This window comes from Chiloscyllium plagiosum, chromosome 6 (assembly GCF_004010195.1).
Source record: "Chiloscyllium plagiosum isolate BGI_BamShark_2017 chromosome 6, ASM401019v2, whole genome shotgun sequence".
Classification (NCBI taxonomy): Eukaryota; Metazoa; Chordata; class Chondrichthyes; order Orectolobiformes; family Hemiscylliidae; genus Chiloscyllium; species Chiloscyllium plagiosum.
The window spans coordinates 73,148,025-73,174,469 of NC_057715.1; the positions used below are offsets into that span (position 1 = coordinate 73,148,025).

Below are 26,445 nucleotides of genomic sequence, written 5' to 3' on the forward strand. Positions count from 1 at the left end.
GCCTTCGTGATGGGGGATGGAAGTGTATAGGGACTGGATATCCATCGTGAAGATAAGGCGTTGGGGCCAGGGAAGCGAAAATCATGGAGGAGGTGGAGGGCGTGGGTGGTGTCCCGAACGTAGGTAGGGAGTTCTTGGACTAAGGGGGACAGGACAGTGTTGAGGTATGCGGAGATGAGTTCGGTGGGGCAGGAGCAGGCTGAGACAATGGGTCGGCCGGGGCAGTCGGGTTTGTGGATTTTGGGTAGGAGGTAGAAACGGGCAGTGCGGGGTTGTGGAACTATGAGGTTGGAGGCGGTGGATGGGAGATCTCCTGAGGTGATGAGGCTATGGATGGTCTGGGAGATAATGGTTTGGTGGTGGGAGGTGGGGTCATGACCAAGGGGGCAGTAGGAGGAGGTGTCCGCGAGTTAGCGTCTAGCTTCAGCGGTGTAAAGATCGGTGCGCCAAACTACCACCGTGCCTCCCTTGTCTGCCGGTTTGATGGTGAGGTTGGGGTTGGAGCGGAGGGAGTGGAGGGCTGCGTGTTGTGAGGGTGAGAGGTTGGAGTGGATGAGAGGGGTGGGCAGGTTGAGGTGGTCAATGTCGCGGCGGCAGTTGCATATGAAGAGATCGAGGGCGGGTAAGAGGCCAACAGGAATTCAAATAATGATGCCCTGAAAGTCTGTCTGTAGGCAAATAAAAATGGCCAATATTAATTTGGGTCTTAGAAATGGAGACATACAAAATGAAAGTCATGATAAATCTGCACAAAGAAAGTTCAGGCCACAGTCAGGGAGTGAATTTTATGCTCTGCACCTGACCAGATGTTGATATATTTGAAAGGCAAGTAAGACAGGTGCCCTGTACACTGACTTCCTGCCCAGCCCCAAACTGTTTCCTATAGGTGCTGGGAATACACGAGCTGACAACCAACCTTGGTTGACAGCTCTTGAGGGCAGAAATATCTGTTGTTGAGCGATGGATGTCTCACTCCACTTTTTTGAAGACTCCGCCCTCCCCTGCAAGCATACTATCACTGCAAATCAGCTGGGTTTCAAATTGGTTAGGCTGCCAGCCAAACATTTTGACCAAGGGACACAGAATATTACCCCTGTAAAATTCACCCTATGACAACTTTTGAGGTTGTCAAAAAGACATCATGGCTCCAAACAGTGCGCTTGGACAGAAGAAAAATGCTACAGATGGTGGAAAACTGAAATAAAAGCTGATGATGTTGGAAAGCGTCAGCAGGTTTGGCAGCACCCGCGGAGGATGAAACAAAGTTAACATTTCAGGTCAATGACATTTTATCAGAACTGGGAGAAGTTAGAAATGCAACAGATTTTTAAGTGGCTCAAATGGGAAATGATAGAAAAGAAAGACCATGCAGATGTCCTGATGTAGCTAAATCCATGGGAATTGCCTGAGTAACACTGTGACCACATTCTGGACACAGCAGGTGTTTTTACTGTCACTTGGATTCCGCTTGATCATGAATCGCTACTAACACTTGGCATTTCAAGGTGTGGGAAGAATAACTTGCATCACGTCTCTTTCCTTAACCTGAACCAGCTAACTGAAGATTCCAGCTTCCTCCTCAGCAGTTTACATGTCTGTTTAGACTCCCATATCAGCTGCTAGTGGGTTGGTGGATGTTAGATAATAGTGTAGTCTAATGGTGCCTATGTAAATCAGTTGATGATGTTTAAGGTTCCCTTTTGAGATAGAAACCACACCTGGCTCTACCTCTTTGTACCTCTTTTGGATCACACTCATAGGTGCATTGATGACATTTTGCTTAATTTTAATCCAACTGTCATTGGAAATCAGTGACAAACTGCTGGCTTTAACTTGTGAAGTATGGGTATGGCGTTAGCCCTAGCCCCCTCCAGCCCTGGTGAGTCTTCCAAATAAGGGCATCAGTGTTTGCATTACTTTTGCCTGATTTGTACCACATATTGAATCAAAATTGAGTGAGTTCAGCAGCTATTTAGTCTCTGTTGCTCCTAGCTTGGCAAACCTTTAGAAATATTTGAGAGGTTGTTATCAGTAAGCACTTCAAACTGTGCACCAATCAGAATGTCTTTGAATTTCTGGGAAATAGCCCACCTCAAAGCTAGTAGACATTGTTTTACACAGACATAATTCTTCACATCCTCCCATTCAGCTTGAGACACCGATTGTCAGAAATGTTAATCGCTCTTTTGAATGGAATTGAAGTGAATTAGCTTTATTGTCATGTACTCACATGAGTACAGTAAAATGTCGCCCCTTATGGTGCCATCTTATGTACAAAGCTACCTAGGTGCACATTCTTAAGTACAGATTCTTTGGTATAAAATAGAAAAATTAAGAAATAAAAAGTCCAGCAGAGGAATAAAATAGAAAAATAAAGAAAAAGCAAGGACGCAATTTACATATTGTTCTTTTCTGTTCTTGAACTTGTAACAGCACCGCTCCTGACCCAAGAAATCTGGCATCAGTTTACAATATAAAAGGGAGATGGAAAGCTGGGTAGCCAAGGACAGGTGATGAGACAAGCCTTTGCTTGAGTATGCGAAAGGAGTGTTCGCATCCTATACTCCAACTTGTCGTGATGCTCTGTGAAGTATTAAACTTCAAACATCATTTCCCAATCATTCATCAGTAAATTGTGGAGTGAAGTGACCAACTGTGCATTGTATTGCATAACCCTTCCCACAGTTAGCAACTAGACCAAGAAATCCACACAGTTCCCTTTCCATCTTAGGGCAGGACCATTCCTTTACAGCTTGGATGCTTGCATCATCAGAAATAATGTCTTCTTTTTTAACAATGTGTCCAAGATACCATACTTCTGTCCATACTCCAAGTCACACTGCAAAACGTAAGCAAAGCCACAGTCTAATCTTTCAAGGATATCCTTCAATATCAAGTCGAAGATGAGTATGTTGTCCAGATACTCAAGGAGAGTCTAAGGATTACTTTAAGGTTTACTTATCCCATACATAAAAGGGGCAATGGCATTACAAAGCCCTAATGTTAATCATGTGTATTTGTAAAATCTCCCAGTACTTTATCAGAATGCTGTTTCTTCAATGTCTTGTTATGCAACGGGCAATTGATAGTAACCATGGACCTAATCAAAACTGCAGAAAAATTCTACATCATTGACAAATTGTAACGCTTCCTAAATCCTGGGTAGAAGGTAAGCATCCTATGAGTCTTTGAATCAAGTGCTTGGTATTGACATAGGTTGTCAATTTTCTAGTTGTTGTTCTGCCTTGTAGGCTGTATGAGAGACAGGTACAGACATGGCAACTTTCAGATAACACCTCACTCTTAATACTTCTGCAGATAGTTCTGGACTTTTTCCCAGCGATGATTGTGGGATCCAGCAGACTAGATCTTTAGTCACATTCCTGTGGATTACCTGGTCACAATACCCAATGTCACCATTATCCTTACTGAAAGTTGTCCCATACTTGGTCAGAGTAGAAATAAGCTGCCTCATTTGGGTTTCTTTCAAGTTACCAAAGTCTAACTTAGATAGGAGGCTAGAGATGTATCTACCAGTCAGTCCATTGTCCATGACATTGGCAAGTTTAAGGTCACCTACGGGCATTCTTGGTTGAAGGTAAACATCTTTATTGCTGGAATTGGCAATTGCCATTTCCACCCACAACGATGAGGGCAACTCCCAGAATTAGACCAAGTGGGAAATCTGCTACATTTAACCTGTAATGTTCTAGCACGACCTGATTTGACAGGTTGAAGATGGCTGGCATTTGTCTTCAAGATCAGTGATGGTTCAAGCAGGTAGAAGAATAGCTCTGACTTCCTGTTACTCAAACATTTCTAGGGTCCCCTACAAACTGATACCCCTCTAGTGTGGAGTAAAGTCAAATACTCCTGTGCTGCATTTGCCTGTCTCATAATGTGTTGCTATTAACAGTCACCCTATAAACTTGCTGAGGATGAGAGAAGGTCATGTAACACATTTGATTCTAACATCACAGTCATTCTCAACTTCCTTATTTTCACTGGAATATCAATCAAGTTACAAATTAGCAGAAACCCCTGGATATGAAAAGTATGATTGAAGGGAAATAGGGAGAGCTTGATATCATTGTGATTGGGGCTGTTGGTAAAGTAGAGACTCAGCTCACAGCAGAGACATCAATCAGCTCACACCCCTCAACAAGATGCTCGTGGAAAATCTGGTGAATAAGGGTTGACACCTCCAATCCGCATCTGTGTCAATTAAGTAAAATGCTTCTAAATTGCCAAATTTCACTGCTGCTGAATTCTATAACTCTATATAAGACTAAGCCTTTTCCTAAAGGAAACTCACTGATCACCTGGCTTTTTGTGGGAGGCCCAGCTAGTTTAATGTCTGTGAAAAGAGAAGGCCATTGCACTGAATGGGGTCTCTGCCTGGTGACGTGGTGACAGTGGATGTTGAGGTTGGTCTCATTTGAAGTGCCCAACCCTGTCACAATTGGGGAGGTGGTGATAGAATGGTAATTTCACTGAACTGGAGACCCAGGCTAAGGCACTGGAGTTATGGCTTTTATTCCTACCATGGCAGATAGTGAAATTTAAATTTAATAAATGTTTTATATTAAAATCGAGACCAGTGGCGGCCATGTAACCACTATCATTGACAAAAAACTTACCTGAATCATTAATGTTCTTCAGAAGGGAAATCATATCAAAGAATGCCTACAGTATGCAAACAGGCCATTTGGCCCAATACAGCCACACCAACCCTCAAAAGAGTATCCCTCCCACACCCATTTTCCTCCTATCTACATTTCCCCTAACTAATGCACCTAGCCTACACATCTGTGAACACTATGGACAATTTAGCATGACCAATTCACCTAACCTGCACATCTTTGGACTGTGGGAGGAAACCAGAGCACCTGGAGGAAACGCACGTTGACATAGGGAGAATGTGCAAACTCCACACCGACAGTGACCCAATGCTGGAATTGAACTTGGGGTCCCTGGTGCTGTGAGGCAGCAGTGCTAACCACTGAGTCACCATGCCAACTTACCTGGTTTGGTCTACATATGAATCCAGTCTGGCACCAATGTGGTTGACTCCTAGTTGCCCTCTGAAATGGTTCTAACAAGTCATTCAGTTCAAGGGGAAATTAGGGGCAACAATGCATACTGGCTCAACCAGCAATATCTACATTCCAAGAATAAATTTAAAAATTCAACAAATAGTTGGAAAATCCCTTAGGCAGGATCAGCTATAGGGCTTACTATGTGACATGATAGAAAATACTGGATTTTGCATATTGTACAGTCTCTTCCACCTGCCTGCCTCTTCAACCTGAGGTCTACATCTCCCTCTGCACCAACAGTAACCTCCTTGATGGCAGCATCTTTTTTTTTTGAAGTAGGAGTCCAACCTTTTCCCATGATCTGGATTATGTGATCTCATGCATCAATTAAGATTTGTCACCATTAAGCTTTCCTCAGCTCCATTCAGAGGCTTCATTCCTCACTGCTTCCACTCGATGATCCTTCAGCTACCTGTCTCTGGTCAATCTGAAGTACAAATTTGGGAGTACAATGCCATCAAACAACTTCACCAGCTTCAGGAATACAGAGACTAGACCCTTCCCTTCAATTTGCTTAGATTCATAAAACCTCTACATAGCTGGGTCAAGCTACAATTGTCCTTAAGAATTCAAATTGAAAAACAATGAAGATTACCAATGCTGAGCAGCTGGTTAGAATTTAAAATCAAATTTGAGAAAAACAACTTCTAATAATATCTCTGTAAGATTTAAGATAACATTGACCCACTAATTACTCATAGTTTGCTGATGTATTAAACTGAACCCTGTGAACTTAGAGACATCTCTCTCTTGTGTGGAGGTTTGCTGTGAGATTTAATAGGTAAGGTGAAGTGAAAGAATATTTCTGTCTGTTTAAGGTTGTGCTTTGTAAAGTGTAACTTAGGAAACAGTGACTTCTTGTGATTATGTAGTAAATTTCTGCTATGAGTGCTAATTTCTCCTGTCAGAAGAACTGAAGAGCATATTTCTGGTTGGTAAGTATAACCTTGTGCATAAAACATGTGGCAGGTCAGAAAATTATAGACACGGAAGCCCTTTTATTAAATTCTTATCTGCAAAATGTACAACCCTCTGGCAGAAATTATAGACCATCCCAAATTATCCTTCCACCTTTCAAAAGGTCTGCTCAGCATATACATCATTGGTTGGCATAAAAGGAATCTTCAAGGATAATGGAACTCTTAAGTAAGTAGGTAGTGTTTAGGAATTCCTTCATTTTCTCTTTATTACTATTATAGTGCATAGTTGGGACATTTGGCTTTATCATCCTTTATATTGTGCAGAGACATTTTTTCTTTTTTTGTGTCAATAAGGAAATCTTGTGTTGCAATAAAATTGTGAATATCTGCAAAGCCATCAGAAAGCAGATTTAATTGAGAAGATTTCAGAGGAATGGAAAGGACTTTTTTTTAAAAATGACCCCTACAATACATGTTCCTGTGCAAGTGAGGGTGGAGTGTTTTAAAGCTTTAAGTCTTCTGGCAATCAGAAGTCAAATTTAAATTAGTGGTGGTGGTTGATTCTTACAACATTAAATATTATATTTCTTATTGCTCTGATACAAAACAAAATAAATCAGCAAGTACCAGAGTTCAAATGGCTGCATTTACCATTGTGTTATCTATCATATACATAAACCCTGGCAGAACTATCCAGCAATGATCAAACCTCGACAGTTATGAGTTGTTAGGCTGACATTTACCGGGGGCACCTGCAGCCAACCTGCATCAAATGATTGACATTCAAGGACAGTGATTTTTTTTTCCCCAACCTCCAAACTTTCTTCTCAAGTCCTTCAAGGTTATTACAGGGGCAACCATAGTATTAGCCAATCCTACATATACCAGATGGTTGGCTGATGTATTAGTCAAAATCCAATATTTTCACCACCCGTTTCTCCAAAAAGCACCAGGAGTATGATGTGGCCTCTCAATTTCACAGTACAGATCCAATTTAGTTATTGATAGCTGATGTTGAGGCATCAGAGGAGCAGCTTACTGTTCAACTTCCTGATGTGTCTCTCTTAATCTGTTATCTGGTGACTCAACCAGTGGTGATTAGCCACTGCCTCTGAGAAATATGTCATTGTACCAGTGCTTGTAAAAATGAATAAGACAGACACAGGTACTATCTTGTTTTGGGCTGCTGATAGTGCTAGCAGGTTGCAATTTAATGCTAACAATTGCATAAAATATAGATTAAGTATTAGGATTCTGATTCAAGGTCATATCTTCCAAATACAGTTTGCATTGCAAACTACTATGCATTCCTGTGTTGGACGGAGAAGGGGAAGCCGAATACTGTAATACATATGGATGGGACTTAGTCATTGCTCAGGGGAGATCTGCAGCTTCAGATTCTCTGTACTTTGTCTGTGTTGTTCTATACAAGAATGCTCAGGATATATGCTCCAAAGAAGTGAAAGGCTTTTCTGAGCCCTTGCATGGTTCCATTTGGTTCTGTTGTTTGATTGATTGATATGGGGAGGTGGAAGCATTGTGGTAATTTCACAGTACTAGTAATCCAGAATTCCAGATTAATATTCTGGCAATTTGGGTCTGAATCCTATGATATTAGCTGGTGAAACTTGAAATCAATATAAGAGGTCTGGAATTAAAAGGTTGGTTCACAGATGTCTTTTCGGGAAGGAAATTTGCCATCTGGCCTACATAGATTTCAGACTAATAGTATTAGACCTGTGTGCTCTTTAACGGCCTCTGAAATGCAATGAGGGATAATCTAGTGGACCAACATTCCATGGAAGAATAAGAAAGATAATACTCACTAGAGCCAGATAGATAAGCAGAGTTAAGACAATTGAAACAGGTCTAAGAATACTAAATGGTGGACTTTGTGACCTGAATGGCCTACTCCTGCTTCTATTTCTTGTGATTTTGGTCTATTGAGGCAGGACAATGTGATTAGATGTGTAAGCTGAAGTAGTTCATCCACAATAACATTTGTGCTCAACCAGCAGTACGGCCTATGTATCAGGCTAAGACGCTGCAATCTGTAGCCACACACACAGAGCTCCTCAAGAATTCCCACTATTTGATATCTCCACACAATAACAATAAATATCTGGAGGCACGAGATAATATAAAGGTTAAGGGCCCTGACAACATTTCAACAATAGTATTGAAGACCTGTATTCCACGAATTTTCCAAGCCCCTATCCAAGCTGTTCCAGTGCGGCTACAACATTGACATCTACCAGACAATATGGAAAGTTGCTCAGGTATGTCCAGTACACAAAAATCAGGACAAATCCAACCCAGCCAATTACTGCTCCATGAGCCCACTCCTCAGTAAAGTGACAGAAGGTGTCATCAACAATACTAACAAACTACACTTGCTTAGTAAAAACCTGCTCACAACAGTTTGGATTCCATTCAAGCCCTCATTATGGCCTTGATTCAAAAAGGACAAAAGAACTCTATGGGTAAGATGAGAATGACTATGCTTGATATCAAGATGATGTTTGACTGACTGTTTCATTATGGTGCTCTAGCAAAGTTGCAGTCTATATGAATCGGGGAGAAAACTCTGCTGGTTGGAGTCATACCTGGCACACAGGCAGATGGATGTGGTTGTTGGAGGTCAGTTATCCCATCTCTAGGACATTTTTGCAGGAGTTCCTCAGGACTGTATTCTAGGCCCGACCATCTTCAACTGCTTCATGAATGACTTTCTATTCATCATAAGATCAGAATTTGGGATCCTTGTTGAACATTTCACAACGTTCAGCACTATTTGTAACTCCTCAGATACTAAAGCAGTCCATGTTCAAATGTAGCAAGACCTGGATCAGTTTAGAAGTGGTATGTAAGACTTATGCAAGTGCCAGATGTGACATTTAACAAGGGTATGTTGTCCTTGGTTTTTTTTGAGAGAGGTCGTAAAAGACACAGACTTCAAAAGTCTAAGTTGAAAGTTTTAAGGGCCAATTTGATTATAGCTAACAGTTACTGCCTCAGGAAGTGAATTTTTGAACTCCTCCCAAATAATTCTCTCTCCAAGAGCGTGATAGGTTTGCTGTATTTTTAATGCCCTTATCCACCTATCAAATTTACTTTGTTTGATCCTTTCAAACTCAATGTAGGTTTGACCAGGGTCCTTCCTTAGATTCCTGAAACATTGTCTATAGGCTTCTGGCAAAATCTCATATGCATTTAAAATGGCTTTCTTCACCTTCTCATACGCCCCAGGTACCTCCTCTGATAGTGATGCAAATATGACACTAGCTCTACCTACAAGTTTGAATCAACAAGACCCACAAGGTTACTGGCCACTGCATTTGTTTTGCCACCTTTTCAAATGAGATGAGAAAGGCTTCCACATCCTTCTTATCAAATTTAGGCAATGTTTGAATATATTTAATCAGTTTCTCACCAGGCCCTTGGCTACCATGGGTTTGCTCATCCTCACTCAGCGTAACTTCAGCCTTCATCTTCATCCTTTTAAGCCGACTTTCCTGTCTAAGTGCCAATTTCTGGTTTAAACTCCTTCTCTTTATTCCTTTCCTCTCTGTCCTTTTTCTCTCTGTTCTGTCTCACTCTCTTTTTCTCTTTCCTCCGCTTTTAATCATAATTTCTTGTCTTTTGCCTCTAACTCTGCTGCTTCATTTTCAATTGAATTTTTGCCCTCTCTAAAGATTCTGATGGTGTTTCCAGCAAATGTAAATGCTGAGCTATAATTACATTTCCTTTCCTCACAGAATCAGGCAGCTCCAGCTCCAGCTTGTTTGCTAATTCCAGCAGCTTGGCCGTAATCACCTTTTGCAAAACCCCCACAGTCACTTCTTCCACCCCCAGAAAACTCATGGTGACTGAAAAAGCCATTGTTATCCCAAGTGCTGTTTAAACCAACCAAAATCAACACCCAAAACAAAAGATACTGCAGTAATCCCTCCAGTACCCACAGGGGATACATTCCAAGACCTACCGCAGAAGCACAACACCACAGATAGGAGCAAACCCATTTATTTAAATGGGAAATTTACCTTCCCGACAGCCCCCAGTCTCTAGTTCTGGAATGTTCCCTGTAATATGTTCAGGTCGCTGTAAACCATGGGTAACTGAAACCGTGGAAAACGATTCTGCGGATACAGCGGTCACCCTATAACACCTACCACTCGCTGCTTTCAAATCCAGTAACACTAATCCTAAATCAGAACCACAGAACAAACCCACAAAGAGCCCCCAATCTGTTATGGACCAGGCCAGACCTCCTCAAAACATTGGCCCAGTGGAAAGTGGCCCAGACCCTAACTTTGCTGGTTGTTTTAAGCAGGTGTAACATGGATATTCCAGGCGTGATGCAGCTAGTCAACCCACTTAGTTTTAAACAAAACTGAATTTATTTACAAGACTACCAAATGAAACACAAACAAAAGAACAGAATACAGAAAAACTTAACCTATCCGAAAACCCAACAGATCAGCCCAACTTAGTGATGCTGTTCCAAATACTTGCAACAATCAGCATAAACACTGCTTGGCACAAACACAGGGCCTTACAGGAGAGATGTCAGAGAGAAAGTACCAGCATGGACCTGCTTCTTTGGGTCCAGCAGCTTCCAAACCACACCTGAGAAAAGCTGAGCTGGGAGAACTGGCCACTCCCCCCTTCATTGTACAAGTTATTTTTTAAACTTAAAAGCCTTTTACTTGAGGCAGTACCTGTTAGCTGTAAGCAAATTGGCCCTAAAACCCTTCAATTTAGACTTGTCAGAGTCTGTGTCTTTTATGATCTCTCTAAAAAAAGCCAAGGACAACATAATCTTGTTAAAGGAGCAGCACCGTCACACAGACCAATGATAATCTCCAGCAAAAGAAAATCTAAACGTCGCTCCTTGGAATTCAGTGGTATCACCATCAATGAATCACTTACTATCAACATTCAGGGAGTTATTATTGACTGGAAACTGAACTGGACGAGCCATATAAGTACCGTGGCTACAAAAGCAAGTCAGAGGTTACAAACCTTGCAGGAAGCAATTCACATCCTCACTCCCCAAATACTATCCACCATGTATAAGACATGAGTGCGAATGAATACTCCCAGCTTGCCTAGATGAGTTCAGTTCCAACAAAACTTGATACTATCCAGGACAGGGCAGCTGACCTTATTGGCACAGCATCCACAAACATCCACCACTGATGCTCAGTTGCATCAGAATGTACGACCTACAAGATGCACTGCAGAAATTCAGTAAGACTCATTTGATACCTTCCAAATCTACAAACACGACCATATAAAAGGAAGAGGGCAGTACATATGTGGGAACACCACCAACTGCAAGTTTTCCTTTAACCATTCACCATCCTGACTTGGAAATATATTGCTGTTTCTTCAATGTCATTGGGTCAAAATCCTGGAACTCCCTCTCTAACAACTTTGTGGATGTACCTAAACCAAATGGACTGCAGCAATGCAAGAAAATAACTCATCACTACTTTCTCAAGGGATACTAGAGATATATGATGAATGCTGGAACTTGTAAGTGATGGGATTTCCATATGCTTACTGAATTTGTCCTTCAAGATGGTGGATTTTCAATGTCTGCTTAAGAAGCTGTACTGTTTGGGGATTCACTACATAACAGCAATAGGACAGTTAAATGAGCACACACTGTAAATACAAAATTTTGTACAAAGTTAATTCTATATTCTGTAAACCAATTGCTTTCCAGTTATGAAATTAATTATTGGAGGTGATTTTTTTAATGCTTAAATGGGGATTGAGTAAAACAAAGTTTATTCTGGTTGAAAGGAAGATAGTTACGAGGGTTGCACAACTATTGTATTTAGAAAGAAAATCCCACAACCATAATTGTACTAAAATAAGTTTATATTTTGAATACCAATGGGTACACTCAATATGGCAAGAGGTTCAGCCCCAGCTTGGCTATATGTTCATCTTGAACTCTTAGGTGATGGTTTCACATCTCCAAAATGAGGGCAGCACAATTTAATTTCTAAGCCGTGAAGCCTATGAAATTAATTAGTAGGGATGAAAAGAAATACAAAAATAGCCAGCAATAATTAAAATAACCCAATCCTGGGAGAGGGAAAGATTTAGCCACTGAAAATTGGCTTGCAAATGTCAAAATAATTAGATGTGCTGCCTTTTCCCATTCTCAGAGATCTAGATGTTAGCAGGAACCAATTAGTTCTGTAAGGCTTGATCAAACTTATTGTTAGGAGTGTTACAAAATATTCAAAATGCATTAATAAGAGCACTTACTTGATTTTTATGGTCTTGTATTAATGATATTGATTGAAATCTGCATCTGGTAGCTTAGAGCAAGTCCTTCTATGAAACACATGCTCACTAGCTGAAGGATCTAATTAGAATATTGCTGAACAGCATACTTTACAAAATGCAATGAACTAGATCTATACATAAAACAATATCGTGGAGCCCAGAATTTAATGGCACTCAATGCAAGTCAAGTTAGGTTGCTTAGTGCTGTTGCTCAGAGCACAACAACATGCAATACTTAATGCTGAGTTTTAAGATACCTTGCTTTGTATTGGTGAAGGTATTGGGTATAACAGAGCTCTAACGGTCCAATCTGATTGCCAAAAACTGACATGAAACAACCATTCTTACACGGAAACATATTACACACTTTATTACAAACTTTATTTTAAAAGGGTCTAATTAAAATAACTGTAAACTTCAGGATAATGTTATGCTGCAGAGTGGTATACTGTATAATTCTGCGTGTGTATTTCTTCAGATTTCTGTCCAAATTTTAACCAGAAGCCTCTCTATTATTGATGAGAACAATTAAAATACTTGAGGTATTGTGCATTCATGATGTAGAGAAGTAAATCTATCAGCTGACAATCATCAGATAATACCATTTTCCTACACTGAGGTGCAAGGCTCTTTGCATGAAAAACATGTCATTGATCCTGTCACTAGCTGTTCTATCACATATCAGTGAGCTCTAGTGTGTTTGTACTTACTGGTATGTCGTGGGGCTGACATTAATGCGCCGTGGTTGACTTCCTGACTCAAATTTGCTGGCCAGAGTCACGTTGTTTCCAAATAAGCAATAACGAGGCATCTTCACACCAACAACTCCTGCCAGTACAGAACCAGAATGGATCCCAATTCGCAACTTTTAAAAAAAAAATTATGTATTAAATACTGGAGACACTCACATTATAACAATGCTTACAAAACCTTGAATGTCACAACAGAGTTCTCACGGAAATTAGCAAATCAATAATGTGGAATAAGAATAAAATCACCTTTCAGCCTGTACATTTTTCTCACAAAAAAACAATTAACCTCTGATGCAATGTAAACATTCATAAATTAAACATTCTGCCAAATGCAGTGTTTTTTTCAGAAATTAAATATTCTGCCATTAGCAGACACTGTTGAAAATATTTCCATTTTATTTACCTTTGAAAACCTCCCTTTAATTTTCCACATCCAACCACAGTCCATAAAATGATTTGAAGGTGAGAAGGAGATGTGTAAGGAGAGAGTGAAAGGTGCTAGGAATGTGTTGAAATAGATGCAATAGCAACATTTAAGAGGCACGTATACAGTCACATAAACAGGTAGGGAATAATGAGATATGAACCATGTGTAGGCAGATGGGATTAGTTTAGAATGGTGTTATTGACAGTGCAGACAATGTGGACTGAAGGGCCTGTTCCCATGCTGTGTCATTTTATGTTCTAAGTTCAATGTTCTAACTCTTCTCTTAGCTGCCACAGGGGAAAGACAGAACTCCCAGCAAAAAGCTCAGGGAAATGAGTCTTTGGCTCTTTCCCTTTTATTTTCCACCCGGAAAGCAAGCATTTTCTGGGTCCAATCAGCCAATTTTCACCTTCAATTTGCCTTACATGGTACAGTGATTATTAATCATAAAACAGTACTTGCTCCGATTTATCGTGAGCAACATTGTAAAAGATTCACTGATAATAGTCAGAAAATACTGAGATGTTTCTTATCACTGTTCATTAATTATCATATGACCACCTTGGTCAATAGATTTTGTCCTGGCAAGAAGTTAAAAAGTTACTGCAGAGCATCAAGCTATATATAAATCAATTGCTCTTCCAGCAGCAACACTGGAATTAGAATATGTTAGGTTATTTAATTGCCTTACCAAGCAGGGTAGGTTAGATTACATATAATAAATACCAACCAAATGGAAAAGTAAAAGGACATTAAAAAAAGTTTATTTTGGCTTTTCTTGGATGAAAAACTGATGACATGCTTTCAGTGTATGCCTGATGATGCTCGATATAAATTAGACTTCAAGCTTTGTTCCAAAATTGCAGCCTCTAACCCCTAGAGGAATTAAGGGCAGCACTATGGAACACTACCACCTGCAAGTTCACCTTCAAGCTTCATAACCATCTTAACTTGGGACTATATCCTTGTTCATTCATTGTCACTGGGTCCAATTCCTATACCTACACCATATGGACAGTTGCAGTTCAAGAACACAGCTCACCACCACATTCTCAAGAGCAATTTGTAATGGGCAATATGTACTTGCTTAGCCAGCAATGCATGCTGAATGAATTTAAAAATCTTGATTCTTGTGAAAGTTTCATTTGTTTTCTGTAATGTCAGCAATATTGTGCACGAGCCTAATATCTACAAACCTGTCACCAGCCACAAAGCGAAGATTTAACAGCATTAACACTGATAATCAACACATTATTGCCAGTAGACTCCTCATATTCAAACTTAAAGGCCAACAAGAAAACAGCTTTTGCACTATAAGTTCATACATCTAAATGAGTTTATCAGAATTACATAGTGCCAATGCATATCATATAGCAATTATTTTTTCTTGATGTCATATATGAATGAATTAAACCAACTTATACACTGAATAAACATCAAGTCCATATGGATAAGGTTTGTGATCTCCTTGTGAGTTCAAGATGTAGAAATATTTGTATCTGAGGATTGATGAAGAATGTCTTGATATGTGTGACACTTTAGAAACTGTATTGAAAGATTAATGTTCAGTACCTGAATTTTATGGTCACTAAACAACCTACAATGCTCCCAAAATAGTTGGCAGGGAATTGTGCAAGGTGGTGCATTGGGTTCCATGAATTGGTGTTCCCGATTGTATTTCTATAGCTCTATAGTTAATTTTAATTTGGATGTTTTGAAATAAACATACTTTGTAACAGATTCTCATGTTCTAATATCCCCTTTTAATGACTTAAGTTTTCAGGGGGAAACAAACCCTAATTTTCAGGTACATCGGTATGACAAGAATCAATAAGTCAGCTAAAAGCAAAATACTGCGGATGCTGGAAATCTGAAATTAAAAGAAACAAAATGCTAGAAAAACTCTGCAGGTCTGGCAAGGAAACAGATTTGACATTTGGTGTCTGAAGTTCTAAAGTAGAGCCATATCAGACTCAGAATGTTAATTTTGTTTCCTTCTCCACAGGTACTGCCAGACCCACTAAGTTTCTTCAGGATTTTCTTATTTTGATAAGACAGCTAGTTGCTAAACTGTTTTAAAAACTAATTTTTTTATATTCTTATAGCTAAATTAGAGATCTTTTCCCTGAAAATAAAGAGCACTTTTTTCAGGCAAAGCTTAAGACCAAAGAGTTTCTACAAGAGAAAGCATCAGACTATATAGCTGTAATATTTAATTTTCTTTGTTGGCATTAAAACATTTCACTTGCATCAAGCCTGATCAGCAACCAGCCGGCTTAGCTTTAAAAAAAAAGAGTGAAATCTGTCTTGGGTAGCTGCACAAAATCAATGGCATAGCAACATCTGCCTGTTACATAATATTAAGTTGCTCAGACTAATATTAAGTTATACTAATATCAATAGATGGAATCTCACAGGGGTTTGAGTAATATGGGCTATAAGATCTGTGGCAGAATTGGACAAGATGTCCATCTCAATATCTGGAACATCTTGTTCAATCTTTTTTGCTTTTCACAAGTGCTGTAGCAATTTTCTCACTAGATAGCAACTTCGCAAGCAAGCCAAATGTCAAGAAAACTCAACGCAGAAACCAGAGTGGATGCATGGCAGATTCAGCATGATGCTTGTTCTGAACAATCTCCATGTTGGAGACAGGGCATCAATATTTCAGAGCACACTCGATAGGCAATGGCTAAATACAACCCATATCCATAAACATTGGTCCCCAACATGTGCTGTCTCTAAGAACCCCCTTAGTACTTCTCCAATCCAATTAAAGGTCAGTTCTGCACTTCAGTGCTGCACCTCAACTGCGCTGGCAACTATTATTTTAATATTGATGCAAGAACCACTGTGCAGTCAGCGACATGTACCCAGCTCATGGATTGGACCATGCTGTATCTTTGAGCTCTTCGCTCACTGTCACAGCACTCACAGAATCTGAGCCTGTCATAGCACCTTTGTCTTTCATTACCTTGCCTTGCCCTTTTGTGCTTTCCCCCCTCCGCCAGAGATACTAGGTTCATTTTATTTCTGTCTTGCCTCACCATTTAGCATCGACACAAAGGCAGGAAGCTTTTCATGGTTATCATTGGGTTTCAGTCAAGTCAAATGGTCAGGGGGCTTTGGTACAGCAAGTACAGCCTCCAATACCAGACCAGCAGCTTGGAAACAGTCAGGCAGTCACTTGAACTGGTCAGAGTCAGGATGTTCTCAACATAAGGGGTAAAGAGCTGAATGTTGGGCAGCCTTTCACCTATCTTGAGTTTTCTGCCCTGCTCAGAGCTGTTTTCCTGGAATAAGACAGATGCAGGTATAAAGGGAATGGGTGGCACAGCTGGTTCCTTTGGTGTATTTGGGAGGTGTCCAAAGTGAGTGAGTAGGCAGCACAGAGGGCAATCAGATTTAGGGATGTCAGGGTTGGAGGAGAGTGGCAGAGCATGAATCTTGGTGGTGGATAGAACTGAGATAAAGTGGGTATGAGGTATCAGAGAGAAGAAGATGATGTTTATGCTAGCAGTGTAGAGTGCTTTCTTCCTACGATACTGTGCATTCCTCCAGGTGACTGACACTGATTTTATCCAGTTGCAACTTTGAACCACGCTAGCATGATCTGGTATCTTGGGCTCCACTCCTACTCCTGGAGGAAAAGGAAATCCTGCCTACTGTGTACAACAAAATTTCCAGGTCCCTGCCTGTGCAATGGAATGCAGTTTCCCCGTCTGCCATATTTGGGGCAAAAGTCAAGAAGTGCGCAAATAGTTCCAAATTGACAGTATTTGACCAGGTGCACAACAAGCCTTTAAAGATAGTGCATGATCAAGAAATGCTGGTGAATTCTGGGATATCTGCTGAGTAGTGTGTTGCTCTGCTTGTTATACCTCATGGTAAGGTGGCAATGGAATCAACATGAGATACACTGTAATAGTCAAAAAGCCAAGTTTGGTAAGATTAGGGCAAGAAAACACACTAATATTCATGGCAGAAATCCTCCAGAAGACACAATATAACTCAGACTTCACCAAAAGAACAAAGATTCAGCTCAGCAGAACTGAATATAGATTTGTTAATATAACAGACAACAAATGACATTTTGTTTTGTATTGCTGCCCAAGATGAATTTCTACCCGCACATTTCTTATTTAGTCATCTAAACAAGAACATTTTCATTTGAAGAAATATTGAGCTCCATAGTGCTGTTCAACTGAAACACTGCAGCACCACTGTTACCATGGTAGCAATTCTAAGATTAGACAGAAATACTGTAACAGAAATGTTATGCCCACTCACCTCTTTCAGATACAGGCAGTAGAATTGCTTTTGCAAACTGAAATGTAGATAACATTTAAAGAGCAGAATGCAAGGAATTGGACTATTCACATACAATAGAAATATATATACAGACACAAGCATATGCATAGTAGGAGTCAGTAATATTAGAAGACAAGAATGTGTGCAATATGTCAATAGCACAGATTGGATTCATGTACAAATACTGGTAGTTCAAAAGGCCTGCCTCCTTGATTTATCCCATACTAGTTCTGGAGTGATGCCCCACAAGCTATATACTGTTGAATTTCCCTGACCAAGAGAAATGCCTATGGTTCCTTGTGGAGTATGGTTAACGGATATGTTTACACACAAAATAAATCGAATGTCATTTCAAACAGCTTTAAGTGCTGATTACTGAAATAAAAGTTAATGGGCATAATCTTTAGGGGCCTAAACAAAGTGACCTCTAGTGCAAAATCTGACAGAACCACATGAGAGGTCCTGTGAGACCTAGCTCAATATTGATAGCAATACAATACATTTTTTCACTGAGTTTCAAGCATCAAAGTGAGATTCCCACCAGGCAGCAATTGCTGCCTATTAAAGAGAATTATTGTCTGTTGAATATCTGCATGCTCGCAACATCTATGCCTTGTCTTGACATGTGTGGCTAGTCAAGAGGGAGGTCACTATCAGCTATGGGCACAGTCCTTAGACAATCCAGGGGCTTGACCACGGTCTGTAATTTGCTCAAACCAATCAAATTCAGGGAATATACCTGGCTACAGTCTGGAGAGTGGCAATGGTCAGTCTTGCCATCACAAACAGACAAGGACTGGTCAGTCATGTCTAGGGGCAATTCGTGAAAGTCATTCAGCATTCCCCAACATCTCAAGACATACTCCAAAGGCAGCAACTGTCTGCATCTTTTATTGACAGAGGTTGCATCCAAAATGCAGCAGCCTCACAGCATGATCACAGCATATCTCTGACTCACATTGTACAGTTCACCCCTTCACTTCAGTTTAGAGTGCACAGACACTTTTTATTTCAATGCTGCGGCCACGCCATTTTGCATGCTGGGATAGGCACACATCTCATAAATCAGAACAGAACGCATCTCAGATCTGTTAGCCTCCTCTTGAAGTGGTCAAAGGTGGGAATTAGAGGAAGCATTCTGAAATGCAGAGGGAACAGCAATTGTGATAGGGAACAAACTCAAGATATAATGGTGGGAGATGATAGTGTAAAAGGAAGATTTGGGTTACTTCAGGGAGGAGGGGTCATTGATGGTCACCACTATCCTGGTTTTGATGGGGAGACACTGCATCACAGTAGTTGGCATGACAAAGTTGTTGGTTCAGGTCTCAGTGGGTAATGTTAGAAGATCAAACTGAAATTAAAGTGTTGCATGGGAATTTGTGGAAACTCAGAATTAATGGGATTGAAGGGAATACAGGAAGAACAAAACATGAAGGTTTGGACGGGTCACCTAAATCAAGAGTCTGAATCTGCGGATCATGTGTCACCTTCATCCTCAATCGAATCGCAAATGTGCAATGTAAATGAAAATGGTTGCCACAGCTCATAACGTGGGTGGAGTCAGGCTTTTTTTTAGTATGTCTGAGGTTAAGGGCTGTACTTGGAATTGATGGGAAACCATTCAAGAGGGTCATTAACCATATTAATCAGGCACTTTCACAGTACATGTTTAAGATAACAGTAATCATAGAATTCTGCATGTGAAACATATGCTATGATTAACCATATGGAATAAATATGCTGACCACAATCAATCTTGACCATATCATGGTATGTACTTCCACCACTGGTGATCATGCAATAGTAGGAGTGTGACGCCATAGAAAGATGGTACACATAATGAAGTAAGCAGCCGAAAATTGCATGAAATAACTTGCTAGAGATCACCCTTATTGAGATGTTACCAATTTATCATCTCCTACTCTGGAATTCTGCCTTGCTCTCTGCCAGAATTATTTTCTCCTCTGTATCCCAGCATGTTTCTTCTGATCACCATAACTGACTTCCCTACTGATTTGCCTACCACAGCAGTAACCCTGATAACCCACCTTAACCTGCACAGACCCCTAAGACAGATTGACACCCCCTGACCAACTTGGAAGAACAGCGCCAACTGATGAGTCACCAAATTCTGTGCAACTCCCTTACAGACTTATTACTTAATTCCTGGACTAGTTACACTGGACCTGCAGGGCTGATGATAGCCTGCTCCTGGAACTCAATGGTATGTAACCCCTGACACTGACTACCCACAGGACTAATTTGCTATGCCCAAGCCCTGGAATGAGATCTGGTGCTGCCCTTGACTGTGAGAGAAACCCCTGGCTGTCAACAGTCCCCCTGATTGAGGACAAGAAAGCATTTTAAAGGAAGATGATAAATTGGCAATAGGATTTCAAGGAGGGTTTCTCTGCGTGATCTCTAGCAAGTTATTTCACAAAATTTTCTGCTGCTTATTTCATTATGTACACACCATGCCTATGCAACGCCACTCTCCCGCTATTGCATGCTTACCAGTGGTGGAAGTGCACACCCTTTAAATTAGTTAAGTTCTACTCCTCTTAGAATTTGAGACACAGCCATATGGCTGAAGCATATTTAATGCATTTGCATCTAAGTTGCCAGCACATGCTGGACTGATGACTGCTGACAACTATGACAAGCTGCCTGCTTTGTGTCTGCGCTAAAATAAAAGAAAAGAGAGTGCTGTGCGGCTGCACATTCTGATTGAGGTAGCAGTACACAAAAAAAAAGCAAGACAAGGAAAGATAGAGATGCAGTGAACATCCAAGTAAATGAAAAGTGAGTGAGCACTAAGAGAGCAAACCTAGAGCACTGTATCCCTCTTCTTATGCATGTGATGTGTACCTGTGCCAACATGCAAAGAAAGTGCCAGCAGCATTGCAACAAAAGCTGTTGGGCACTCCAGAGTGAAGTGAAGTAGTAAACCAAATTTTATGAGATTCAGAGCAGCATGGTGGCTCAGTGGTTAGTACTGCTACCTCACAATGCCAGGGACCTCGGTTCAATTCTAGCCTTGGGTATCTGTCTGTGTGGAGTTCACATGTTCTCCCTGCATCTATGTGGGCTTCCATCAGATGCTCTGTTTCCTCCCACAGTGCAATGATATTATTAAGCTGGAAAGGGTTCAAAAGAGATTTACCATGATGTTGCCAAGTATGGAAGATTTGAGTTACAAAGAACAGCTGGAAAGACTGGGACTCTTTTCATAGGGGAATAGGAAGTTGAGAGGTGACCTTATAAAAGTCTATAAAATCATGAGGGTCTTTTCCCTAGTATGGGGGATTTGAACACGAGGGGCACATTTTTAAGGTGACAGAAGAGAGATTTTAAAAAGACATGAGGGGCAAAGTTAAAACAAAAAGAGTGCTTTGCATGTGGAATTACATTACTGAGGAACCGGTTGATGCATGCACATTTACAACATTTAAAAGTCATTTGAATAAGTACCTGAATAGGAAAGGTTTGGAGGGATATGGCCCAGGTGCAGGCAGGTGGGACTAGTTTCATTTAAGACTATGTTCAGCATGGTCTGTTTGGACTAAAGGGTCTGTTTCCATGCTGTATAACCCTTTGACTCTATGTGCAGGTTAGGTAGATTGAACTTGCTAAAGTCACCCCATAGGATCTAGGGATGCGTAGTGTAGCTAGGTTAGCCATGGTAAATATGGGGCTATGGGGATAGGGTGAGATGCTCTTTGGAGGGTTAATGCAGACTTGTTGAGCCAAATGATCTCTTTCATTTGCTGTATGCAATGATGATGTGATAAGATTGCTGGGATTCTAATATTGACCTCCATGGATGAAGAATGCAGGCGGTCACTGCACATGGAGCACACCTTAAGATTCTGACCAAGATGGAGGCCTGGAGGAGTAAGCAATGAGTCGGAATTGCAAGATACCTGCTCAGGTATCCATGTAATGAATTGACACCATCTAGTTTCTCTTCGCTGCCTGGTAAAATGGCAAACTGCATGGAAATGAGTTAAGATTAGTTAATAATAAGATGATAATACATGCAACTAGGCTTCTTGCTCCTCACTAGCAAGATGCTCATTCTGTTACTAAAACCTTAAATAGAAAAATCAGATATTTTTTCATGCCAATGAGAATCTCATTTTCCAGTCTTGCCATATATCATCAATTCATTTACCATTGTCCACACCATGCCATCCATTCCACTAACTGTGTGTTGGTTTCAATACAACTGCCATAATTGCCAATTATATGCATTCCTAAAATGGTAAACACATTAGCTTCATTTTAATTACCAGTTCAACAGAAATGAACTACTTCGCTCATCTAACTCTTCTGTAATGAGTAAATATTCATAACACTCTTGCAGCCAAATGCTAAAGACAATTGGATCATTAGGGAGAGATTTTGCTGGTTTTCTTTTCTCCCCCTGTTACTAGGAGAAAGTGAGGACTGCAGATGCTGAAGATCAGAGTCAAAAAGTGTGTTAATATTACTTTGCAAGTAATAAATGCGAATGAACTCTCGTAATTTGTAATAAGTGCTCAACCTCTACATATTTACAATATTCAGTGTTTTGAAGTAAGAACATTATTTCATCCAATTATTGGCCATTAGTCATTTTATTTTCTATTTTCAGATCAGATGTGTCTTAAATTCAAAATCAATCTCCCCAGTTATCTGTTTTCTTTGTTGAAAGCTACAATTTTACAACCTCCCTGTACAACAATAAAAGATCACAGATTTTCTCTGAAGCAATCTAACTGCTCTGCATTATGTAGGCAGTAATTGTTTTATTGTTAATTGCTACTGTGTGGGTAAAATATTGCGTTCAAGTTAAAATTCATTGCTGTGGGTTTCCAATCTTACGGTTTGATTGAAATAACCCAGAAAGTCAGTCCATTTTAATGGAAGCAATACTTGGTGAAAATTTAGTATTGGTTATGTCTTTTCTTTTGAGTGCAAGGGTATCATTAGAGTTCAGAGCTTGCAGACCTTTGTGGTAAATCGAGCAAAATGCCATTTTTTTTTCTCATTCAGGGGAAATGGGGACCATTAGTTGAGTCAGCAGTTATTACCCATCCTTAGTTGTCCTCAAGATGGTGGTAGCAACCTTCTTTCTTGATAGGCTGCTCTCTATTTGGTGTAGGTGTACCAACAATGCTGTTAAGGATTTTGACCCAGCTTGCCCACCCTCAGGGTACATGTGCCAGAAAAGCTGAAATTTTCATTCTGAGTGCTGGGTGGTAATGGTTGCAGACTCCAGTCAGGCTAATCAACCTGGTAAAATGTTTGGACACAGTATCCAGAAAGCTAGTTAGTGAAAGAACTGGGGTCAATCATTATTATTTAAAGTTACACATACTCACCCAACAACCACTTTTAGTCTTTTTACTGAGACACTAGCCAAGATTGTGTTGGCGAGGTCAAGTCTAAAGGTAACTAAGACAAAATGAGTATTTCAACAGCAGATCTCCTTCCTTCCAGATTATTTCAGTTCTTTGCTGAAGACAAGAGATTTATAACTTAATTGTTCAGTTTCACAGTCACTAGTTAGTTGAAACAGCTTACCAGCAAATGGAGAGAGGAAATAACTGACTGTCTTAAATAAAACAGAAATTGCTGGAAAAGCTCAGCAGGTCTGGCAGCATCCGTGAAGAGAAATCAGGGATAAAAGTTTGGGTCTGGTAACCCTTCATCAGGGTTCTGAGGGTAACCGGACTCAACATTATCGCTGATTTCTCTTCAGAGATGCTGCCAGACCTGCTTAACTTTTCCAGAAATTTCTGTTTTTTGTTTTTGATTTACAGTATCCACAGTTCTTTCAGTTTTTATTAACTGATTGTCTTACTTGGCTGCAGAGAGATAGAGACACCCTGCTTCTTCCAATCTGCAGACATGCCTCTGCATTGTTCACAGAAACCAGCTACTGTCAGGCTGATGACCTTTGGTTTAGATCAGAGTGGTGCTGGAAAAGCACAGCAGGTCAGGCAGCATCCGAGGTGCAGGAAAATTGACATTTCGGGCAAAAGCCCTTCATCAGGAAAGGCATCCGCCTTGATGACCTTTGGTATCCACAACTAATTGCATAAACTAATCAGTTATGTGTTGCTGGCTGAAGCTTACTCTGCACTCTCATCCAGGTGCTGTTTGTCTTATGTCATCTCCCCAACTGCTTGCAAAGCAGCAGTGTAAGCACAACTCACATTGAGTTACAATAACTTGTTTTTCTAAGTGCAGTAACCCCTCCACAGTCACTGGTTTCCAAGCAGTCCTTTCTCCAATTTAGTCCACAATAGTCTGAAATAATGCAAAATATAAAATGCTATCTTTAAGAATTTGATTTTTGAATTTTGTGTTCAAGCCCTGGAGCAAGACTTAGAGTTATAGTATCATAGAGTCATACTACATGGAAACAAACCCTTTGGACCAACACATCCTCATTAACCAAACATCCCAATCTGACTTAGTCCCATTTGCCAGCGTTTGGCCTATATCTGTCTAAGCCCTTCCAATTCATATACACATCGAAATTCCTTTTAAATCTTGTAATTGTACCCACCTCCACTACTGCCCCTGGAAGCTTATTCCATGCACACACCACCCTCTGTGCAAAAAGGTTACCCCTCAGGTCCTTTTTAAATTTTTCCCCGCTCACCTTCGAGTTTTGGACTCCCCCATTCTAAGAAAAAGACTTTGGCTTTGCATCCTAAATATTTCCCCTCATGATTTTATAAACCTCTAAAAGGTCAGCGGTCAGCCTCAAAAGTACAAGGGAAAAACACTCCAGTTTATCCAGCCTCTTCCTATAGCTCAAACTCTCCAATCCCAGCAACATCCTTGTAAATCGTTTTTTTCCTCCATCGCTTTCTGTAGAAGTGTGACCAGAATTGTACACAGTATTCTAAAAGTGGCCTCATCAATGTCCAGTATAGCCACAACATGACTTTCTAACTCCTATATTCAATGTTCTAACCAATGAAGGCAAGCACGCCAAGTGCTTTTTCCATCACCCTGCCTACCTGTGACTCCACTTTCAGGAACTATGCACCTGCACTTCCAGGTCTCTTTATTTGGCAACACTTGCCAGGCCCTACCATTCATTGTACATACCCTACCCTGGTTTGCCTTACCAAAATGTAACACCTCAGATTTATTTAAATTCAACACTGTGTGCCACTCCTCGGCCCACTTAAACTTGGAATTTTATGATTCTGAGATGAGAATGTTAAAAACTAAGCCCCAGTTGATATATATATATATATATATATAGAGAGAGAGAGAGAGAGTAATAATTGAATCCTCAGTTAATGCCCACAAGGTGTATACAATCCAACACAATTAACATTTCATTAACATCACTGACTCCATGTCTTTGGAGACCTTGGCCCTGATAATTGTATGTCAGGATGAATTTACAGTGATCCAGTGGTGACCACCTGCCTTTCCCTCCTGTTGAGAAAAGGACAGTATGCCAGTGTACATGTCAATGTGTTTGGTGATATGTTTGCTTAGCTGAATATCTGGAGCTATGTGAGACTGTGCATTGGTTGGTTAATGAAGGTGAAGTGGAGTGCTTCCCACTTAAGGTTGAATCCTGAGTGAGTGATGGGGGTCTGGTGCACTGAGCAGAGTGAGAGACATGTTGTGTGGTTGGTGAGAGGTGAGATTGTCAGATGCATTGATTCAGTTTGACCAGCTGAGTAAGATCATTAAACCTTTCGTGGCACTGCTGCCAAGTTTTGGGAATGATGCGCTGGCCAGTTACTAACTTCATCTCCCCCATGCACTTCAGAAGTTTATTCTCAAGGGCTTCCTGCCCAACACGAGAAAAGATAGCTTTCTCTGTTTATTGTATGTTAAAGGTTCTTAATTCTATGTGGATGGGAGCAAATATTAGTTAAGCACAGATAAGAGACATTTACTGAACCTGTGAGTGTTTAAGATGGAAGATAAAGTTATTTGTTTCTGAATCAAACTATTCCAATATGTTTTATGCCACACCTCCAGCACAGATGGGACTTGAATTCGGAGCACTTGGCTCAAAGGCAGGGACATTAATGACATTTTTTCATATGTCATGGCGAGATTCAAACAGTCCAGGTCTATGAGTTACAAATCAAGAGACATTACTATTGTGCCACCACAGTACTTGACCCCCCCACCCCCAGAATGGGAGTTATACATATAGAGATTTATGCTTTCAATGATAACATGACACTGAGTAAAGATTGGCTCCAGTAGTAGTTGTGTACACAGGGATCAGTAATGATTTACAATATATATTACTCACTTGGATGAGGAGAGTGAATGGAACATAACCAAGTTTGCAGATGGCACAAAAATAGGTGAGAATGCAAGTGGTGTGAATGACACAAAGAGTCTGCACAGGGATTTAAATAGGTTGGGTTGGCAAAAACTTGGCAGATTTGGGGAATGCACATTAGAAGAGGAATGAAAGAATTGAATATTATTTAAATGGAGAAAGATTGCAGAAAGCTACAGAACAGAGGATTTTCAGTGTTTTTATCCATGAAAGACAAAAAGCTAACATCCTCATACAGCAGGTAATAGGGAAGGGAATATTGACCTTTATTTCAAAGAGAATGGAGTTTATGCTAAGGTAG

At 40.4% G+C, this 26,445-nt stretch overlaps 1 protein-coding gene across 1 annotated transcript in view; it reads right to left on the reverse strand.

The window, feature by feature from the left end:
- gucy1a2 (guanylate cyclase 1, soluble, alpha 2) overlaps positions 1–26,445 on the reverse strand; it is a 250,309-nt gene that overhangs the window by 19,803 nt on the left and 204,061 nt on the right. The window contains exon 7 of the mRNA XM_043691828.1: positions 13,039–13,193. Coding sequence (XP_043547763.1) covers positions 13,039–13,193 — 155 coding nt within the window. The remainder of the gene's footprint in view (positions 1–13,038; positions 13,194–26,445) is intronic.